The sequence below is a fragment of the Schistocerca nitens genome, chromosome 4 (genome assembly GCF_023898315.1).
Source record: "Schistocerca nitens isolate TAMUIC-IGC-003100 chromosome 4, iqSchNite1.1, whole genome shotgun sequence".
NCBI lineage: Eukaryota > Metazoa > Arthropoda > Insecta > Orthoptera > Acrididae > Schistocerca > Schistocerca nitens.
Window position 1 is genome coordinate 876,104,431 of NC_064617.1, and position 23,332 is coordinate 876,127,762.

At 38.5% G+C, this 23,332-nt stretch overlaps 1 protein-coding gene across 1 annotated transcript in view; it reads left to right on the plus strand.

The window, feature by feature from the left end:
* The window catches only part of LOC126252635 (uncharacterized), a 204,952-nt gene that overhangs the window by 59,585 nt on the left and 122,035 nt on the right, over nt 1–23,332 (plus strand). The window contains 6 exon segments of the mRNA XM_049953538.1: nt 6,199–6,359; nt 11,263–11,283; nt 15,059–15,211; nt 17,553–17,742; nt 18,383–18,538; nt 22,534–22,794. Coding sequence (XP_049809495.1) covers nt 6,199–6,359; nt 11,263–11,283; nt 15,059–15,211; nt 17,553–17,742; nt 18,383–18,538; nt 22,534–22,794 — 942 coding nt within the window.

The window sequence follows — 23,332 nt, forward strand, 5'->3', positions numbered from 1 at the left end:
ACACTTCCTTATGTTCTGCAAAATTGTATTTATTTGGTCACAACCTTCATTAAGCTTCGTAGTCCGTCTTCAAGTGACAGGTGAAACTCACAAACACACACAAAAATGATTTGTGACTTACACAGACATTATTTGTACAAAAAGATACAGAAATTATACACAATGTTCACATGATAGTTTTCGTATATCTTCAAGAGACTTCCAATTCAGTTCCTTCAGTACCTCTGTGACACACTCCCACGGATCAAACCAAGCTATGACCATGCATGCTGCCCTTGACTGTATATGTTCAAAATCCCTTGTTAGTCCTATCTGGTGCGGCTTCCACACACTTGAGCGATTACTAAGATTGGTTGCATGAGTGACTTGTAAACAATCCCTTTAGTAGACTGATTGCACTTCCCCAGTACTCTACCAATAAACTGAAGTCTACCACCTACTTTACCTCAACTGAACCTGTGTAATCGTTCCATTGCATATCCTTACGAAGTGTTACAGCCAGGTATTCATGAGTTGGGCAGTTCAAAGAGTGACTTGGTGATGTTATTGTCATAGGATACTACTTTTTTGTTTTTGTTTAGTGAAATGCAAAATTTTAAATTTCTCTGGATTTAGAGGAATTTCCCAATCTTTGCACCACATTGAAATCTTCTCAAGATCTGACAAATATTTATGCAGCTTATTTCAAGTAGTACTTCTTTATAGGTCACTGCATCATTTGCAAAAAGCCTGATTTTACAATGTTATGAAAAGGGAAGTTGCTACTCACTATATAGCAGAGATGCTGAGTCGCAGGTAGGCATAACAGAGAGACTGTCATACGCTTTCAGCCAACAAGGCTTGTGTTGAAAAAGGATGACACACACTCTCTCTCTCTCTCTCTCTCTCTCTCTCTCTCTCTCTCTCTCTCTCTCTCTCTCTCTCTCTCTCTCTCTCGCGCGCGCACACACACACACACACACTCTGCAGCCTCTGGCAGCTGAAGTCACACTCTTCAGCTGCCATTGGCTGCAGTCCTGCACACACACACACACACACACACACACACACACACACACACACACACACACACACACACACACACAGGACTGCAGCCAATGGCAGCTGAAGAGTGTGACTTCAGCTGCCAGAGGCTGCAGTGTGTGTGTGTGTGTGTGTGTGTGTGTGTGTGTTACGGGGCAGCAACATTTGATCAGTTTTGCAGACAGTTAGTAATTGATTCTCCAGTCAGGCTAATGCAGCCTATTCTTCACAATCTGAAATAAAAAATGTCCAGTGCTAACAAAATATATATATTGGTGTATCTCTCGCAATTTGGAAGAGAGGATTTTTTATGAATTCACTGTACTATGCTGAATGAAAGTTGACAAGGCATGGAAGTTTCTGTGAAATGGTGTAAAAGCAACAGCAGGTATAAAAGAAAAATGATGTTCAGTACTGCAGGGATCATCCTGCAAAACCAACTACTGGATGGTAAATCTTATAATTTGCAGAAGACTTACAGAACAAGGTGCACTGCTTCTACTTGGGCAACTGTGCCACCAGTCCCATCAATGTGGACATGCTATTTTCTAGCATGGACGGTTTTGAGACTGTGCAAAGTAGAAGGAAAGAGTTTACCTCACCTGCACTGCTAAGGTTCAGAGAGCATGATTGCATACACACAGAAGCAAATAATAAGAAAATGTAGGAAGAAGGGTAATATCATGGTGATAGTGATTAGTCAGAAAGGAATAAGACAAAAATGATATGTTACTTTAGTCTAAGGAAGGGAAATCTTTGATTGGAATGTATATTGCAAAGAAAGGTTGAACGCTGATGGTAGAGGTATGTTTATAGTTATAAAAAATGCGATAGTGTCCAGTGAGATTAGAACAGGTGGTGCAGCTGTACTGTTGTGCGTACTTATTGCCTGAAGAGCTGAAGAAAAGTGAAATTTGTACAAATTCTGAATGCAAAATAATTTGGGTGGATTAAAAATGGTTATTTGATGCATTTACAGGCACCCTGTCTCAGCAGTAGTAGTGGCGAAACGTTTGAGGGAAAACTTGTAAAATATTTCATGTTAATTTCCTAGTCATGTTACAGTTTTAAGTGGAGATTTCTTCTGACCAGCTATAGATTTGGGTGATTCAAGTGATTAGGGTGGGTAGGAGGGACAGGGAAACACGTGGAGTTGTTCCAGATGCCTTATCTAAAAATTATCGCTGCTTAGACCTGATAGTGACTGACAGACACGAACTCTTTGACTCTGCATATTACTGACTATAAGGCCATTACAGTATCGCTGAAAAAGGCTGTAAAGAGGAATATGAGGAAAAGAAGGAAGATCTTTCTGCAGAGCGAGAGCAGAAAGAAACATGTTTCACCATACCTGACAGGACAACATGAAAGCTTCATCCCCAGCACATACAATGATGAGCATCAGTGGACAAAGTTAAAAAGCATTCTACAGTATACTTTAGAGAGGTATGTGTCCAGCAAAATTGTGTGGGGATGAAAAAGACCCATAATGGTTCAACAGCTGTGCTAGAAAGCGGTTACGAAATCAAAGAGCGATGCACTGCAGATTTAAATGCAGCCAAAGCCTTGCAGATAAACAAAAACTGAACAAAACCAAAAGTGCAGTCTTGCCACAAGTTCTGAAAATCAGGGAAATTCTGACATGTCTCATTTCTGTCTCAGTAGATGAAATGGTTTGTTTACTGAGATGTTGTGCCCTGTTGCCGGCTGGGTGCAGCTGAGTATGTGCGCTGCTTCCCTACTCCCTCATTCTTACTGCTTCTCCCCTTTCTACCATTCCCCTCAGCTTGCAGTCAGTGCTGCCACCACTTCTTGCTGCTAGCTCAGCAGCTACTGACAAGAGGCAGGGTGGTGTGAGGAGCAGTTTGCTTCGATCAGATTCCCAGAGACCGTTGCCACGGGGGCCGGAGAGGGCGGTCGTGTGTGAGCAAGTTGCCTGAGTAGCTGTGTGAATATGTGTGTGCTTTTGGTTTCCAACAAAGGCTACGGCCAAAAATTTAGTTTTTTTTTTTAATGATCTGTAGCCCATTGTTTATTGTTTCCCATTCGTGTGCAATCACTGCCCATTGTATCTAGTCTCACTGATCGGCCCACAGGTGAAGTCAGTTTGTGTGTGGCATAATGTGGCAGATTTTCACGGTTTATCCACGGACCCAGGACTGCGGTGCTCCTCGGCAGCCCGGAGGCCGTGGGCAATGGATTTCGGGAATTTCGACTGTCTCGCCACAAGTTCATTGTACAGTGCCACATTTTATAGTAATTTTATTTATTCTAGTACATTTTGGCACTTCGAAAGTAGTTTTGAGTATTAGAAAGTATGCTTAATAAGAAGGAGTAAACTGTGGCAGCCTCTGGCAATTTGTGAGGTATGTTCTCGTGTATTTCTTGAAAGAAAAATCGCACAGTACTTCTAATATAATAGACATATCACAGTGGGTAATATCTGACAACAACAAACATAGTAGAACCTGAATTTTTTTGGCGGTCACCTATACTGTTGGTTTACACAAGTCTTCCCCACCTTATACACTTCTTTCGAGACCTACCATTTTCTGAGTTATTTGTGAAATCGGTGAAGATAGCGACTCCAAGGAAATGCGTGTTTTTGTCACCAGGTGTGTTAGGTTTATTGAAATAAAATAACATCAGTGGTCTTAATAAAACATGTATACCATCTAGCTTGCTTTCTCCATCTAAAAACAGTTCATTACAAAACACGTTGATGTTAGTACTAAAGATTTTTGCTCACACATTTAGAAATACAGAATTCCTTGTCAACTTACGTCTTGACTTACCCTTGAGATCTCAATTTGTCAAAAAAAAAAAAATGCTAAAACTTCTCTGGAAATCATTCACTTGGGGCAAATTGTGGCAACCCTGAATTGGCGTAAGGAGAGTCGTGCATGAAGCGTTCAACTAATTCAAAAGCGAAATTCTGTCTGCTGACTCGACAGAAAATTTTAAGTTGTTTTGGTCTTAATGTTAAAGCCATCTCTACAGGCACAGAGAGATCATAAGGGTATTGTAATGGAGATTGACACAGAAAAGGCTGAAGTACCGAGTCCTTTTTCAACACTATTTCATAGAAGATGATCGCACTATGATCGCACTGTAATACCTCCTTTAAAATGTCACATGAACTACGGAATGGCTGATATCGAAATAAGTGATCATGGTATAGAAAAGCAACTGAAGTCACTCAGCAGAAGAAAGGCCACTGGACATGATGGGATACCAATACGATTGTACCTAGAGTATGTCAAATAACTCTCCTTCCTTCTAGCAGCAGTGTACCATACATCTATGGAGGGGCGAAGTGTTCCTGATAATTGGAAAAAGGCACCGGTTATTGCCATTTTCAAGAATGGTCATCAAACAGATGCACAAAACAATAGGCCTATATCTCTGGTGTTGGTGATCTGTAGAATTTTGGATTATGTCGTATGCTCACACATTATGACTTTCTGGAGACTGGAAACAACCTGTGTGGGGAATCAACAAGTTTGTAGCAAACAGAACACAGCATGTTATTCTCAATGGAGCAAAGTCTTGAGACATAAGTGATTTCAGGTGTACCCCCAGGGGGCTGTTCTAGGTCCATTACTTTTCACAATTTACATAAATGGCATAGTAGACAACATAGGAAGTACCTGTAGGCCTTTCATGGACGGTGCTGCTGTATGCAGAGAAATTGCAATCCTAGAAAATTGTAGTGAAATGCAGGCCCGGCAGAGTACTGAGGCTTAGTGCAGGGAGTGGGCAATTGACCCTCAATATAAACAAATGTTTCATATTTCATGTACATGGACAGAAAGACCTATTATTGCACAATAACATTGTTGCAAAATGATCACTGGACGGGGGTTACTCCCATAAAATATTTAGTAGTGTGTGTACGGTGTGATTTGAGATGGAACAACCGCATAAAGCAAATCGCAGAAAATACAGACACCAGACTCATTCATTGGAAGCGTCATCAGGAGGTGGCGTCCACCAGTAAAAGAGGTAGGTTACAATGCCGTTATTCGGCCAATATTTAAATATTGCTCACCAGTTACAATTGATACAGGAAATAAATATGATCCAAAGAAGAGCAGTACATTTCATTAGAAGTCCATTTCATTAGAAGTCCATTTAGTAAGTACTAAAGTGTCACGGAGATGATCAGTGAACAACAGTGGCAGATGATGCAAGAGAGGTGTTCTACATCACAGTGTAGTTAATTGTTAAAATTCGGAGAGTGTAAATTTCTAGAAGAGTCCACAAATATATTGGTTTCCCCTCTGTATATCTTATTAAAAGACCATAAAGAGAAAATTAGAGAGATCAAAGTCCACACAGAGGCCTACCAGCAATCTTTCTTCTGCAGAACATTCTTGACTGCAGCAAGGAAAGGGGGAAGTGAAAGTGGTACACAAAGTAAGTTGACTTGTGAGTATAGATGTAGGCAAGCCGTGTGCAGTTGTTTACTGGCTTATAGTGGTAACTATTAAAACACAAAGCATGAGATGGTGTACAGACAATCATCAGAGAGAACTGGACACAGAAAGCTCATAAGTACTAAATTAAAAATACACACATTTAACTTAATGGTTATAGGAACTTACAGTCTAGAGGAAGAAAGTGGAACAGTTAATAAATAGGTACAGAAATAGGCAAATATCTAAAATAAGGAAGAGGCAACCACTCACCTGTAGTGAAATGATGTGTGGAGCACAGTAACATGTAACAGAAAACAGCAATCACACTAGCTCCTGAAGCTTGCCTAATTATAACGTTCTTTTACATGTGTGTCTTCTGCTGCCATTTGGTGAGTAGAGTTTTTATCTATCCAATTACATTATGTTGCCAAAATTGATTGTTTTCATTGTTATAAACAATGCTTATGTATTTAGGTTGTTCACGTTGCTCTGTAGGATTTCTTCTCAACAATTTTAACCATATCCCTTCATGAGCTGATAGATGTAAATCTCTGATTTAAACTTACCTGGTAAAATAAACAAACAAATAAAAAAATATCCATGTGCTTGAACTAAGTAGAGTACTCATAAAATCTGTATGGGTTTCTGCTGCATTGTTGCTCCATAAATTTATTATCTCGTACTGTCTAGGTTGTCTTACATTTGTAGACTAGATCCATATTCTTCTTAATGCAGTTATCAATAATTTTTGTAGGACGTTTGTGCTACAAGCTCGGATCAACAGCAGCATCCTCAGGTTAGTGATTCTGCCAAAAGCCACAAGCAGATGCCCGAGGAGAAGGATAATGACAAGAAGGAATCAGGGATGCCAGATGCAATGACACCTGATGAAGCAGAACATCTTCTCAGTACTAAGTGAGTTTCTTCTTCAGTCTGAAAGCAATTCTTACACTGTTTTTCCCTTTGAACATGAAATTTATGTTTACAGATAAAGAGGAAAATGTAGATTCTACCAAGAAGCTAGACTTCTGTTGTTGTTCTGTAGCTCATTTCCTTTCACATATAATTCATTCTCCCTAGACTGTCGTGGAATGTGAAGGACCTTAAATAGCTTCTGCTTTTTCAAAAAACATCAAAAAAGAAAAAAATAGATGTAATCTGCCTGTTTAACCTAATTAATTTCCTTAAACACATGTGGCCTTCAGTATTTTCAGCGAATTTTAATCATGGCATAGTAGTTTGATAATTATTAATATATACTTGGGTTATTGGACTAGCGCTCTTCTCACTTATTCTGTGATTTCCATTGTTTGTTTGTCCTTTCAGAACTGTTACGTAACATTTGAAATTTAACACAGTAAATCCCAAATTTTACATTGATGGTGTAAAAGAAGCCTGATATTTAGGACGTATTTCTAGGAGAAGTCAAGTATCAGTATGACCATATAGCTAATATTTTTATTCTGCGACCATTGATCATGTGAAATTTAGACAGTGTGGTCCATGTTGATGCCAAGTCCCTCTCAACTTCCAGAATATCTAAGATGTCCAGTAAACAAAATATCCCCATAAATAGGTAGAAAGAACAGATTCTGTTTGATTAAACTACTATTGACTGATTAGTGAAATCATTCTCGACCATAAAATATCTAGTGCAGAGGTTTCCTATGTGGGGGTAATTATCCCTTAGTGTTAAAATGTAATTTTCTGATCAGTAAAGACAAAAGGATTCAATTGTGTTTCAGTGATGAAAACAAATTTTTAAAAGATCATTACTATTATCACTATTTTGTTAGACTCAAACACTAAGATACCCTTTTTTCCCCCAGTGTGTGAGGCAGTGTGGTTGAGATTACAGCTTATGACATGAAAGTTTGAATATCTTCCTAATCTAGACCATTCACTACAGTCATAAGTTGCACCTTGCACCTATAACAGTAAAAATGGTGTGCGCGTGCCCCCCCCCCCCCCCCCCCACCACACACACCCCCACCCCCACACACGGAAATACCTTCTCAGAGTTGTAGGCAGTTTCTGCAATAGGCTGGAAATTGTGTCATTATGCACTTAGCAACAACAAAACAGTAAATATGTGATGGCTAGTACACTGCTGTAGGACCTACACATACATCTTGTCTGGCATAAAGCAAAGAGAAGTTGGGAAGGTCATCTGATAGTTTTTCCCATATGCTGTCCCCAAATGTGCTACAAAAATGACAGTAAGTTATCTACCATTGCCTCGCAGTGTAAAGTGGCTTGCAGAGTAATCTATTTGTGCCTTACAGACCGACTCTAGTCTCTAATTAGCAGGCACGCCTTTGTTTTCTTCTCTTCCAAGATCTTCGAGGCTCTCCTGCTCACTGCACATAAATTGCGGAGGCAGTATGCTGCAGAGAATGGCTAAGAATTAGTGTTTATATTGCTTCCAGAATGAATCGGGCTTCAGATACAGGAGGACTGTGAGTCAGATCCCCTGATTTAGGTTTCCCTGTAAATCAGTTAAAGCAAATGGTGAAACAGTTCCTTTTAAAATGACATGGCTAATTTTCTTCCCCATCCTACCCCAGTCTCACGTTGTGCTCCGTCCTTAATGACCTCATCACTGATGGGATGTTAAACCTTAATATCCCTTCCTTCTGTCCTTCAGCATGAAATTAGGCGATGCCAAAAAACTTTGAATTGTGGTGTGAGGCACACTTGAGGTGTCGAGTATTGACTCGACTTGCTACATGATTGAACATTATTTCTAATTTTACTGACAAGAAAATTTGCCTGAGAAAACTATAAAATTACAAAGAGGTACTATGGCTTCCAATAATTTACCTTCAGGAAGTGAAATAACTTTGCGTTCTGCCTTACGGCAAGTCTCGTCATGGAGGAAGCCTCGTCAGAGAGGTCCACCGCATGAGCGTCTAGGGAATGATTCCAGTGGTGGTTTCCCATTGCCTTCCACTGGTGATGATGAAATGATAATGAGGACAACACGACATCCAGTCCCTGAGCAGAGAAAATCTCCGACCCAGCCGGGAATCGAATCCGGGCCCCTTGGCGTGACGGACTGCCACGCTGACCACTCAGCTATGACGGCGAATGAAGTGAAATAACAGTACTGCTAATACATACATTTCAAAAATGGTAACACTGTTTGTAGCTTTCGATAGGAAAGGGGGTTAGTTTGGGGAAGGTTTGAAAGGAAAATGTGGTCATTGAGAGCTCAGGATGAACAGGTGGTGATGTCTTGTGCTGGTGGAGGCACCGTGACAACACTGCCCAGGTAAACAGTGTCAAAAATGTTTATTAATAAGTAAATGAACGACGGTCTTCTTCATGGAGTAAGTGTATTGTATGCCACTGAAAGTTCCATTAGGTTTGGGGAGTCCTAACAAGGAACACAAGATGGTGGAACCCCAAAGTGAGCAACAGGCAGGTTTACGTCCAGATTCGCCTGGAATGTTCTGGAATGGAGGCAACTGTTAGTCTAAGCTGGTGTAAGGACAAAGTCTGAAGCAGTAAAGTCAGTGCCATTAGCTTGATTGAGATTAGAAGTTACACTGCACAGCGACTGTCAGATGGTGGTTCCTAGGGATAGGTCTGATGGATGGGCAACAGATGCAGCTGGCACTTGGCCCAGAGGGTTTGAAAGAATGACTGGTTAGGTAGCTGAGACCGAACTACCGATCTGTGCTTGAGCACTGGCCTAAATACTGTCGTGCCACACGGAGACGGTGCGAGCTGCTGGCAGGCACGTGATATGGCGTAGGAAAGTAGTGCCTGTCATTGCAGCACTGCGATCGTAGAAGTGTGCTTTGCTTGCAGAGGAATTGACGCCTCTTGTGGTGGCTGCCAGTGACTCTGTGGATGACAAATTGGCGTATTGTGGTTGTTGCCTGTTGGAACATGCGAGACAAGTGCAGATCACTGTTTGTTACACTCTTGTGCCTTCCGCGGCAGATGATGCTTGAAGTGGGGCCACCCGCAAGACGCAAAAGTGTTGCAGTTTTGCAGATTGTTGTCTTGTTGGAGGGGCACAGCAGGTGTCATTGTCTCATGCTGAACAGGCAGACCACTCTCATTCTCAGGTGTGAGTGACCTAATTTCACTTTCCAGCCCTCCACAAACACTTGTTCCTACCTGAGGAGGGCATTAACATTTTCAAATGGAAAAGTGTCATTATTTTTAAATGTGTGTGTTGGTAGCACTGTTATTCCACCTTGTCCAGCCATTCAGTTTTTTCTTTTTTTTTATGCACGTTTTAAGATGCACATTTTTCTAAAATTTCAGTTCTCTTTCTGAGATAATTTTTATTTCAAAGTCCTCCAGAAATTAATGTTGAAATAAAAATAAAGAAATGTAAAATTTGGGATTAGTTGCGTGAAAATTACATGAGAAGTCTGATTCTAACAAAAGATCTTGTGCTAACAATTAAGGTATTTGCATGAACTACAAGAGGGTCATACAAACTTGGTTTCTGATAGGCTGATGCATGACATAGACAAGCTTTCTTTGCTGTTAGTGCACATAGTCCACTATCTAACACATTTTTATCTGTATTTATTTTAATCTTTTGCAGTTCTGAATCACATAATAAAGCTGATTTATTTAAGTAATCTACAGAATTTGAGAGTAGTTATTTGCCTGTTGTTCTCTGTGTGACACACACACACACACACACACACACACACACACACACACACTGTCCCTCTCCCTCTCCCTCTCCCTCTCCCTCTCCCTCTCCCTCTCCCTCTCCCTCTCCCTCTCCCTCTCCCTCTCCCTCTCCCTCTCCCTCTCCCTCTCCCTCTCCCTCTCCCTCTCCCTCTCCCTCTCCCTCCACACACACACACACACACACCTTTCTGAATATAGAAGCAAAACTTCTGTAAGAATGAGTATCTCCAAAATTAAGAAAATAATTTGATAAAGATATGTATCTCGGGCACAGACATGAACAAAGATGAAAGAAATGTTACATATGATGAGTATCAGAACCAGATGTTTCTTTATTCAGAAAGAGAGAGGAAAGTGTTAGAGAAAAAAGAAATTAAGTAGAAAAATTGCCCTACACACACAGCACACTCCAGGACAAGGTAAGAGATACCAGGGTGGCTTTGTTACTTAACACTTGAATATTTGATGTTCAGTTCACGGTATATTAGTTCTGGACTCAAGTCACTTGTGCAACGTCTCTGTCAGGTGCAGTCTCTCTCAAGACATTAAAATACTTGTTAATAATCTAGTTTATAAAAATGGAAGAAAAAGAATTGTATGCAATTAGAAATAAATTTTTGTATACATGTGTATTTCAAGATGTTTGAGAAGACTGCATATAAAAGTAGTGGTAACGCATAACCTCAACATAATTTCTTGTCAGGTCCAGTTTAGCCTCGGTAAAGAAGGATAAATGGAAAATGCTGTTTATTCTGTTGTGTGCGATGCACCTGTAGGCTTTGATGTTCTAAGAAACTGAAGGAAAGAATGATTAAATAAAATGTTCCTGATTCCTCCAACCCTATCCTCTTTTTGCAGGAGGAAGGAACCTTTTGTTCAATAAACTAGCTGCTGCCCCCACTCCACCCATATTGCCCTCTCGTCCAAATCCAAGTTTTGTATGCTACTGCATGATAACACCACTGTTGTGAAATATTGTAACTCTGTCACCTTTTTCATTCACACAGAGAAATGACCGGATTTGCAAAAGTAATCTGCTAGGGCAGACACTGCTCTTGTTATGTGGTTCAGGCATGCATCTTGTGTACTGCTTGCCAACTCACTAATATGCTGTTCTTATTTTCTTGCTTTCACACATTCCTCAAACATGAAGAATTCTGGAAAAGAAAATTCGGTGAGTATTTTAATGCATACATTTATACTAAAACAAATATTTATTGCAATGGTATATACGTTGACACCATCCACGTAATAAAATACATGCAGGCGGTAATCTGTAACAAATTTTAATGGGAGGGGACCAAAAGAATAGTAACATAAAGAGGATGATGCCTTTTGTCATTTTTATTACTTGGGATTGCTCACTGTACAGTTTGTATTAAAATTGTTATCTGGAAATCCTGTCTGCAAATTGTTTGTTAGTGAATTTGAAGATTAAGGATACTGCTAATGGGTTGTTGTACAGGACAGTCGAGACAATGGTTTCTGAGTCACCAGGCATTAAATCTGTGGAAGCGAACACCACCATTGTATATCACTCACAGTTTTCTCTGATTGTGTGCTATGAAGCAATATGTTGTGCACAATACTATACCAAAATGTTGCAGGTGCCAGGTAAATGCAAAGTGCTGTTGCTATCTCACATAGATAATGCCCACTAAATAAAAAATAATGACAGCTTTATTGCAGTGTTCAGACATTAAGGTTTTTATAATTAAAATGCACAAACAACATTGAAAATATTTTGTAATTACTTTTCTCTTTCATGTTTGTAGCCAAAAATTTTGTTCGTTGACTACTGTTTCCACTTAAAGTAGGAATTTTTTTTAACTACCTGGAGTTTCCACTCAATGTAACTTACTGTTCTCATGCCATAGTCTACAAACTTTCCCATTTCCCTGTAGAGAACTGTTTCGGTGTTCATGCTTCATCACCTTGTACTCATCTCCAGAGACAGAGTGGTAAAAAAAATAAAATTAAAAAAAACTAGTAACACATAATTATTTAATTTCAGGGGAACCACCCAATTTTCATCAGTTTGGAGATACTTCTCATTAAAGTAAAAAAATCTGCTCTTGCTTCATAGCTTAAAAGCAGACAAACAACTATTTGTAAAATTATGTCTTATACAGACTGACTAACCAAAAATAATTTGACATTTTTTAAAGAAAAATGTTACAGGATTGTAAAATGCAAGTCACTAAATATAAATTTAATTTCAGAAATACCTAGTGCAACCAAAAATATTTGAAAAGCTCTTGCTGACAGATGCTGGTAAATGAGGAGGCAGACATGTGGTTTTCTCGGCTTGTACTCCGTGGCATTATACATCATTCTACAGTAATATTGTTAGTTTCTTGACAATGGTTAAAAACTAATAATTACGTGAAGGTAATATAAACTGCTACCAGTCAGTTTGTTGACACCTTGCTCAAATTTTATTCATGAAATATCTTCAGATTAATTTTCCCTAGTGTGCTACTGCATGCCCAAAAATGAAAGATTTTGCAGTGTTAATATGGTTGCCCAAAACATGAAAGAATTTTTTAATATTAATACTGCGAATGGTTTACCTTTACTCCTTCCATTTCTGGTATTCCACTGAGGAGTCTCCATTACCATAGAAAAAAATGACTCATGAGAACTGTAACTCAAAGAACAACAAATGGCCACACATACTTTTTGTAATACAGAAAGAAAAATTCCATTAATAAAGTTGTGAAATTCACAAAAAAGTGGGTGGGCAAGCAATTATTTCAGGAGGCACCTGTTTCAATAAAACACACACACACACACACACACACACACACACACACACACACACACACACAGAGAGAGAGAGAGAGAGAGAGAGAGAGAGAGAGAGAGAGAGAGAGAGAGAAGTAAACTCCGAACTATTGGGACTATAGATTTCTTCTGGGAAGAAAGGAGAAAAGTTGATGAAGTTACGGAAATGGACAGGTTACTCACAAATAAACTGGAAGACAATATTCACTGATGTCCATCTGTGCATTATGTCATCTTGGCAGTGATGTCCTTCTGTAGGAAGCAGTTCATTGACTGTGTTGTTGGTATATGACAGGAATAGTTTCACATTTGGCTCTCCTTATGATCTATTGCCTGTCTACATTTGATATCTGATTTATTTCTCCTGCTGTTATTACTGTTATTTTGCTGTCTAAATAGCAAAACTGACCTACTCATTCCTAATTTAATTCCCTCAGTACACGAGATATAATTAGGACAGAATTCATTCCCTTTAACTGATATTTCAGCTCCTCGTCTTTGACTGTCTTCAGCAAAACTGAAAGTTCTTATTTCTCCTTCCTGAACATTAATTTCTTTCCCAAATTTCTCGAGTTTCCTTTACCGCTTACTTCATATAGGTCAAGGAAAACAAAAAATTTTTAAAATTTATTTTATTTTGATAGATAGAAATGTAGTCGCCAAGCATCAATAGCAGAATATGCATATAAAGACATGAAAGTTTGCAAGTCTTCAGAGCCAGTAGCTCCTCCTCCTGGCAGGAGGACTGAAGGGGAAAGAAGAGGGGTAAAGGAAAAGGACTGGTTAGGTTTAGAAAAAGGGATAGAGATGGGAAAAGTCGCCCAGAACCTCGAGTCAGGGGAGGCCTACTGGATGGCATGAGAAGAAAAGTCTTTCCTTCCTTCTCATCTGTCCAGTAAGTCCCTCCTGACCCAGGGTTCTGGGCAAATTTTCCGAACTGTGCCCCTTTTTCTTAACCTCGCCAGTTCTTTTCCTTAACCCCTCTTAATTTCGCATCAGCCCCTCTACCAAGAGTAGGAGCCACTGGCTCCATAAGCTTACAGAATTTACTGGCTACATATGTGTCTTCTCCTACCACTGCTTGGTGGTTCTTTCTCAACTGCTGCCACCCAGTCACCATTCTCAAAATGTACAAGTGCTATGAATGCATGTTTATCTTTCTTCAGTATGTTCTAAGATAATTCGTTGGGTCAGTACTACCTTGCATATTCCTAGCTTTCTCCTGAACTCGCTGATCTTCGTCCGTAATAGCTTATACCCATTGTTCCATCATTGTATATGATTCATGTTCATATTTTATAACAATGACTTCTTAAACTGACAGTTTGATAATACATCAATTTGCACCTCCATTCTTTGTTACCAGAATTATGAAATTATCTTTCTGAAGTCTGGAGGAGATATTTTGTCCGACTCTCCTGTTCTGCATACCAAGTAGAAAAGTCTTAATACTTCTGAGGAAATGTTCTCTTCCCCAGGTGTCTTGTTTTGATTTAGGTCTTTGAGTGCTCAGTCAAATTTTTCTTGTATAATCAAATCACCTGTGTCGTCGTCATCAATTTTCTCTTAATTTTCCACAATATTATCTTAGATTTTTGCCTAAACGTAACATGAACAAAAAATACACCATAAAATTAATGTAATTAATTGATCATGCACTTTCACAAACCACTCAACTTAGAGCATAGCACCCATAATAGATTAAAACTGTGGGCTTCAAAATGCAAACTGAAGATCAGTTTTGTGAGTGGTGCATCTGTAAAGACTGAAAGCAGATTAGTGACGAACTAAGGTGATATAAATTAAATGTCATATATGTACCATTAAAATAACATTTTTCAGTTTATTGTTACTGTACAAGTACTAAAATAAGTGAAAGTACAAAGATTATTATGTTACGTATCCATGAAATCAGGAACCAGTAGCCCTTTTTCATCATCTTCTTTTCCTCTTTTCTTTCATTTTATTTGTTTCCTTTTCTTGCCATTTACTATTATACTGGATAAATCAGTTAAAGAGATGAAACGGGAGAATAAGTCAATCCAGTCATTTCTTTGGCTTCATGACCAACCAGTTTTGTGTTGTTAGGTTACAATGCTCCACTGCCTATTTCATCTCTGTCTTTTGGCTTCAAATTTACTATCATTTCTGACTCATTACAGACAAGAAGGTTTGCTGTCAGATGAGGAGGCCCAGGAAGTGGTGCGATTACTTTCTCCGACGGATGACAAAGACCGTGAAGACCCAGAGTGGCTGGCAGATGTGCTGTCAGTCACAAGTGACTCCACGGCCCAGGAATCAACACTTGATTACAGGTATGCACACAGCTTACAGTTGTTCATTTTACCTGGAGGTGAGGTCTTGATTGTGAAATACTTTTAAAATATTAAAACTTCTTTCAAGCACACTGTGACTGTCAGAGTTGTCAGTTGTTGAGCCATATTTTAGTATTTTACTGGTGCACCCATCTGTTTATAAAGACTAGTGCATGTGTCTGATAAATCTGATTTGTTTACGAAAAATTACAGTACCATAGATGAGAGGAACTTTACTTGAGAGGTAAATGTGTGCCTGATAATGATATGAACAGCCTCATTTGTCACATCATGTATGTGAAGATTGTTCATATTTACGATAAATTTTTCACTAGTATGAGGCCGGTGACAAATTTACTTTACTGCCTGATTGTCTTTTTTAATACTTTTCATTGATTTGCTGATGAAAGTCATTATCTTCATAATATTTAACCCCATCTACCACATATGGCAGATAAACTGCAGCACTTGCATGTAACATAGGATTCGTCTATTTTGTTCTTGTTAGTTTATTTGTGATTAATTTATTGCTACATATTTTGTATCATTTCTAATTTAGCAGGAGTTTTCATTCCTGTAGTTGTCAGTCTCTCCCTCACTCCACTCCACTTCGACTTGGTTGCCTCTTTATTCCACATCATATATGACTTGTGGAGAACTGTATTTGGTGTTTAAGAAAGAGAATTGTTAACATGCAGCCAAAACTGTGTTCTCCTTGTTCCTGGCAACTGCGTTCATTCATTGGTCTCCTTATAAAACTCTGCAGGTCTCATTGCAGACTCTCATTTGTTACTGAAACTGACTTTTCCTTTTCTTCATGAAATTTAAGTTAATTTATAATTGTTGCTGTTGGTATATTAAATAACAGTGTAATAGTTCGTTCATTATTCATCAACAGTGCTTTTGCTAGTAAAACAGTTGGAAAGCTAGAAAGCTCTTTTCAGTTTATGTATTGGCTGCCCCAGTATTTCTTTATTGACCACAAAGAAGACCACAACTTGTGGAAGTGTAATGTAGTTATCATATTAAATTTTGATGAATTTCTTCATTCAGATTCATTATCAGTAGTTACAATAGTTACAGATTTTTCATAGTACACTTCTGTAAACTGACTAGAAGGAGAAGAGGAAGCAGGATGAAACTTCAGATTGTGAGAGTATGTGATGTTATCCATAAAGCCGATATATCTTCTCCTGAGGCAAGTAGGCCCACAACTGTTGTAACTGATGGCCACTGGAGTGCATCAACATCACACAGACAGCTAGAGATGTGCCATTTGTGGATGAGCATTGTCCTGTTGAAAAATGGCACTGTCACTTGAGAGGTAACGCACAAGGATGCAGAATGTTAGTGATGTACCATTGCGCAATCAGGATTCCCTCAGTCTCTACCAGCTGTGCTTGAAGTCTTACCTCATGGCTTCCCTTGTCAAAACGCCAGGTGTAACACTGCTGTGCTTTTTCAAAACACTGGAAGAATGGAAACTTTCCTCAGGTTGCTGCCATACTGGCTGACTCAGTCATCCTGGGTAGTGCAGAACTGTGATTCTTCACCGAACGCAGTGTAACGCGATTCATCAGCTGTCCATGTTTCCTGGTCATGGCCCATCTCCAAATGCAGATTTTGTGCTGTGGTGTTAAAGGCAGCCTGCAGATGAGGTGGTTATTCCCTTGTCCGACTGCTGTTAGGTTCCAACCAAAGGTGCAGGATAACGCAGAACGTTGCAGGGAGCCCATTACTTGTTTCCAAATGGCGGGCACAGATGGGAAGGGGTTACAATGTGCTCGGTGCACAATTCGATCTACTTTTGATCTGAACAGATGTGGTAGATTGTAACCTTGCCAATGAGTGTAGCTGCCCGTGCATTCCCATGCAGCAGTGTGTCAGTTGCATTCAAATGCCCCACAAATCTGGATATTGCACAATTTGATCAGCCGGTCAAATGGAGACAAACATCAAGGCCCCTTTCAAACCTTTGCCAGGTGCTGGTAATGCTGTCTTATAAGAGTATGTGTTATCTCAGTGTCCTTCAGTGATCTCAGTGTTGACACTGTTCATGCTCCTCACACACCCTACCAGGCATAACAACACTAAACAAAAACAACACTAATGCATTCTGATGGCTGTTCTAACTGTCTTGGAGAACTGCAACTCAAATCACCGACTCTGTGTATGAGTACAAAGTTACACTGACATCAACCATTCCCTTTTTTCCCTGGCAGCATAGGTGTCAAGTTTTGTAGTTTTTAAAGATAGTTGTCGAGTAGGGAAATACTTAATGCAACATCCCATTGTTTATCTTAAATGTTCATTCATTTTATAATTAATTATCTGTTTACAGTTCTTGCCTCGGAGGTCAGCACAGGTCTCGCAGTGATACCAGTGTAACGATGGAAGACTCAATGACGTCGAGTCACATTGGGTCCCAATCAGGCTCTGAGTCTGGTTTGTTGGGCTCTGTAAGCAGTCTGAACGATGTTGATGTAGTTGAAGCAAATGACTTGGATTACAAGCCAGCACCTGGGAAAGTGGTGAGTAAAAGTATCTAAGAGAGTTTTGAAGGTTACAATCCATATTTTTGATGGATTCTTTATAGCCACTACAGCAACTCGATGAAAGATTCCAGAATGCAACAGTTTAAGCAGATGAAAACTGTAGTACTTGTTTCTGTTTTCCCATTAATCTATGCTTGTGGAAATTGCATAACATCTGTATCATATCACCTGAGTTGCTTGATACGTGACCTACTTTGTACAGTAATTTTTCCTGCCTTCCTCTATTAAGGTGAGGGGAATAGAATTCTGAGAGTGAAAGAGATCAAAGAAAGAGCGAGAAAATCAAATATTGGAAAGGTAGAATTAAACCATCATTTAGTTATAATAATTTGATTTAAAACTTGTTTATTTCTGTGTAGATGAAAAATATTTAGTTTGATTATTATTCTGAGAGTGACACAAGAAGCACTAGTTCGTTTCTTTTTTATTATTGTAGTGTAATATTTATTTATGTTGAACATATAGCATCATATTCAGAGCAGTGTTCTTAAGGTGCACATTATACAAAATCACAGTAACTGAGTAAGCTATACAGTTTCCTTTCACTTTTTATGTTGAATTGGAAAGATATTAATGCCCTACATTTGAAACTTGTCGTGTTTTTTGTTGTTCACAGATTCTTATTGAGAATGGTGTTCACTACTTTGAAGATGGGCACTTCTGGATGGAAGTTCCGGGACTTCCAGAATCAGATGAAGATGAGGACATGGAATATCGAATACCAATTAAGAGAAAGAGTACAAAAGTTACCTTCAGCACTGAGCCTATAAGGGTCAGTAAATGTTGCTCAATAACTTGAATTTTTACATCTCACTTCTGATTAAGTTGTGGATGTTTTACATTGTAGGTTGTATTCGTCATTCACTTTTGTGAATTACATTCTGCTGTGCAATGCTGTAATAGTTTCCCTTTTTTTTTTATACACACGTAAGAATTTTCTGCATTCGTGTGTCAGCTATGTGAAATTAAAGGGAAGACATGGGCAGTTCAGCTTACTCTCATTCTCCTCTGCACGTACCTTCTCTCTTGCTCCATTTTCTGTTTTTAGTCTTATCTCATTGGGCAAGGTGTAGTAATCTCAACATTAACTGCTCCATCATGTTCTAATCATCTGTACACAATTAGAACATTTCCAATTTTGATCTCAGGCATACTCACACACAGTACCTATAAAAACAGCCAAAATTGTAGCACTCTCAGATTCTCACTCATTTTATGAGAACAACTCACTGTTCCATTTCTCTGGTTTCATTTGGAAATTTCTAGTTTACATGACCTGAAACAAGATTTTGCATTTATGCTGATTTTATAGTGTCCAATCACTAGTAACAGTAGATTAGATGGACTATGATTTTTGTTGTAGCTGTGCTCACTGCAGTGTGTTTTATTATATAATCTTTGGAAACAATTGAGCCAGGTAAGTTTTTTAGTTATATTACTGACTGTGCAGCTGTGTGCATTTCAGTAGCAGCCACATATTTCAGTTCATAAGTACTGTGAAAAATGTTTTTATGTCCCATTACTTTAGAAAGACATCCCATTGACTTCATGTCATTCAATTACACATAACATTGTCTATAGTCTACCAGAGAACAGAAGGGTTCGGGCTTGGTGTTATCAAGATGTCTCGACATTTGAAGGTTTACCACTGGATATGTTTGCTGTTCTAAAAAGTTGCATATGTATGCACATACGTGCCGCCCCCCTCCCCCCTCCACCAGTGCCTCCCCCCTCCAAACACACACACACACACACACACACACACACACACACACAAACACCTGCTGTATATTCTTGCACCTAAACTGTCTCCTGTGGGTACCTGCAATTTAGTCAAAGGCTTATCTCATGAATGAGACATACATTCACTCTTTTTCTTTCTTTCCTTAATGTTTCACATGTTTTCCAGCGCTGTCAAGCATATTATACTTACTGAAACACTGTAACCGTCCTATTTACGATTGTAGTGTAGGAAACAGACTTGCAATTTTTATTCATTAACACAATTTTCTGACACCAGTTCATTGATCCTTGTGCATCAAGATTTGTTTTTTTGCACACTTTAACTTCACATCCGTTCATTTATTTTTCATTTTGTCATTCTAAGGTTTGATCTTCATTGTGCACATTTTTTTACAAGATAATTATAAAATTAAGAAATTGACTATCATATTTATATAAAAAGACTGTCTCAGTTAAGTTATTTTTATTACAAATAGTGCATTTTGTGTAGTTAAGGCTTACTTAGATTTCTGAAAGGCTATCAAAGCAGTGCCTATCACTGACTAGTGGGGCCAGTTAGTCAGAACATCGGTAATAAACCATATAAAAGAGGAACCATTGAACAAGAGACACTTGAAGTAGTCATAGCAGCCAGGTGAACTGCAGCATAGTGCCACTGGCTTTTATATAAATATGTAAACTGGTTGCTGCACCAATCAGCCTAGCATGGAATGGAATAATAACAGTATCATGAAACAGATAGATTGCTACTCATCATATAGCGGAGATGTTAGTTGCAGATAGGCACAACAGAGAGACTGTCAAACAAATAAACTTTCTTGTGTGTGTGTGTGTGTGTGTGTGTGTGTGTGTGTGTGTGTACATATGTTGAAGTTTTCCCCCTGTGTTTGTCAACAATGCCCATGGAAAGCAACTGTATTTGCTCATACTTATGACCCCCAGAAGTAGTAGAATGCAGCTATGGAGCATTTTTGTGAAATAAATGTGTTACTGAAAATGTATGTATTCTTTTGAAAGACTGTACTAGTCCATAAAACTAGATATTTTTTCAACAATAAGCTCATATGTTCGGAAAAGCAAGAATCTGAATTACTTTATCAAAAGATAGTGATACATGCACAAGTCATTCCCTTCATAATATAACATGTGAACATTTGCAGAAACTGTGAAGATAATTTTTTTAACCGTGTTACACATATTGGAAATGATGAAATGAACCTCTGTCTTTTTTTGAAATTACATGAACAAAAAAAATCTGTTTAATTGCATCTGGGTTAAGATGTTGGGCTCACATTTGGGAGTCTTTTGGGCTCGCATCCTGATCTGGTCAACTAGATTTAGGTTCTTTGTAGCCTCCTTAGACTCGTGAGGTTAATGCTGAGATCGTTATATTGAAAAAGCCAGTAGCAGTGTCCTTGTTCTGTGATATAGTTCCTCCTCTCTAACAACCCTGATGTCAATGATATGTTTTCTGTGGCCAGCCTGTCGGTATTGCAAAATAGGTTGTTTATTGGCGAAGACAACATAGAGGCAAAATTTAACATGGGAAGTTCTGAACTTCCCTGTACTAGTGTTGGAGCTCAGCACTGAATGAAAATGTAGTTTGCACTGTATTCTTAAAAGTGATTAGTGACATACTGATTAAGTTTCTTAATTAATGGGCATGGCATGTACTGTCTAATCCTAGAAAGAGAAATGCATGTATATTTTCTTATCCAGTACTACACGAAACATCAAAGTTCAGAGTGATCCTATACGACATCCCTGTTTGAAGTGACAGGTCATGTTTGTATACGTATCAACTTGGGGGAAGGAAAATGTATTATGAAAAATAGTCATTTTTTTCTTATATTATTACTCAGTCCAGGCTGAATGGATGAAAAGTGTCAGCATCCACCGTTTTAAAAATGGAGTAAGTTATTAAAAACACACCAGTCACTTCATAATTTTCACACATTTTGGTCATTCTGTAACTGTTTGTCAACACAGTTCAGCTCATCTTCAAACAGTTTGGCCCATCCTGTTATTGCATTTCATTTTACACCTATCACTTGTCACTTAGAATATGCTTTTCATGTTTTAGAAACAAGAACTAAAAGTGTAATTCAACTCTTCACCAGTTTTATGGAAATCTGAATTAGTACAAAGGAACCTATAAATGGCCAAGTGTTTCAGTGGACATAAATGACACTGTCATTATTATTTCAATTTTTTACATTGGATAGTCAAATTTGTGGGCTATGCGTGTAAATCATTAATGTAGTAGGAAGATGTGAAGACAGTTAATTTGTGCAAGTGAAACGGCCAACCATCTAGTGTGGTGCTGTGATGGTGTTGTTGATCTTTATATAAGCGTTTAAAGATAGTAACTAAAGAAATATTACTTTTGGTGTGATTTCATATTTGATAAACATCTATTGTGAAATATTTTGCTTATATCCTAAATGTGACTGTAAACACTGTCTGACATTTTCATTGAACACATAATCAAAGAGAAACCTTTTCTATAGCAGCAACAGCCATTTTGCTTTCATAGTACCTCTGCTATTCCTACACTAGGCTAATGCCGTAAAGAGAAAAAATACCAGGAATATGTGTAGCATTCCTGTTTGATATTTCTACATGTAACTTCCATGTTATTTTGGTTTTTTTCTTTTATTTTTTCTTTCTATTTTTTCACATAAATAATTGAATTTGCTTTTGCGTTTGCGAAGATGTATAGCTGGAAAGAGAATAGTAGTGGGTTCCCCCTGTTTTCGAAAATTGAAGCTGTCTTTGACGCGTGATAATTGTGGTTTCATTTAATACAAACACTCTTTGTACTGTAAAAACTGTCTTTGTACTGTAAGAACTAAGGAAACTGGATTCTCAGGAGGTGAGTACTAACATAGTTTCGTATTTATTTTCTGATTGTTGTGCTCCCTAACATCATAGTATCATCTTGTGAACTGTTTTGTGGTCCACAACTGCATTGGAGTGCAGAGAGCCTTGCCCTGTGTCAACTTCCAGTTATTTGCTTCACAGGTGTACAGCACATTTTCAGTGACAGATTATGATCGCCGTAATGAGGATGTCGATCCAGTGGCAGCATCTGCAGAGTACGAGTTAGAGAAGAGAGTGGAAAAAATGGATGTATTTCCTGTGGAATTGACCAAAGGACCTGAAGGACTTGGTCTCAGCATCATAGGGATGGGCGTGGGAGCAGACGCCGGTCTGGAGAAACTTGGCATATTTGTCAAGACAATTACAGAGAATGGTGCTGCAGCTAGAGATGGCCGCATACAGGTATACTTTGACAAAATATTTACATTTTAAAACATATGTGTAATGAAATTGTCAAAGTGAGATGTGGCTGTACTCACTGGAATTGGGCAAAAATAACTGGATTAAGATGATAAAGGTTGTAATTAAAAAAGGGAAAAAACCTTAAGTTTTTTTTGCAGATTTTAAGATCTACAGCCCATAATATTAGTGTGTATATCTATTTAATATCTTCTAGGGAAGTTATGCTTGTATGTGTAGTTGTCCCTGTGTATGTGATGTGTGGGGTGGAGTTGCGGATAATCTGCACACGAATAATTGGGGCTAGACTGTATATTCAATTTTTGTTGCTAGATTCCTAATTCAGAACATTTTATATTTTGGACGCATTTACTTGGTTGAAAAACAGTAACCACGCCATGTTTCTCTCAGATAATTTTACTGTCAGCTTGAAGTTCTTTACACTCAGTGGCACTTTTTAGTGTAGATTACTGAAAGAAATTATCTATTGTGCCAAACACATGACGGTTCATTAAATTTTTTTTTATTTTTTATTTTTATT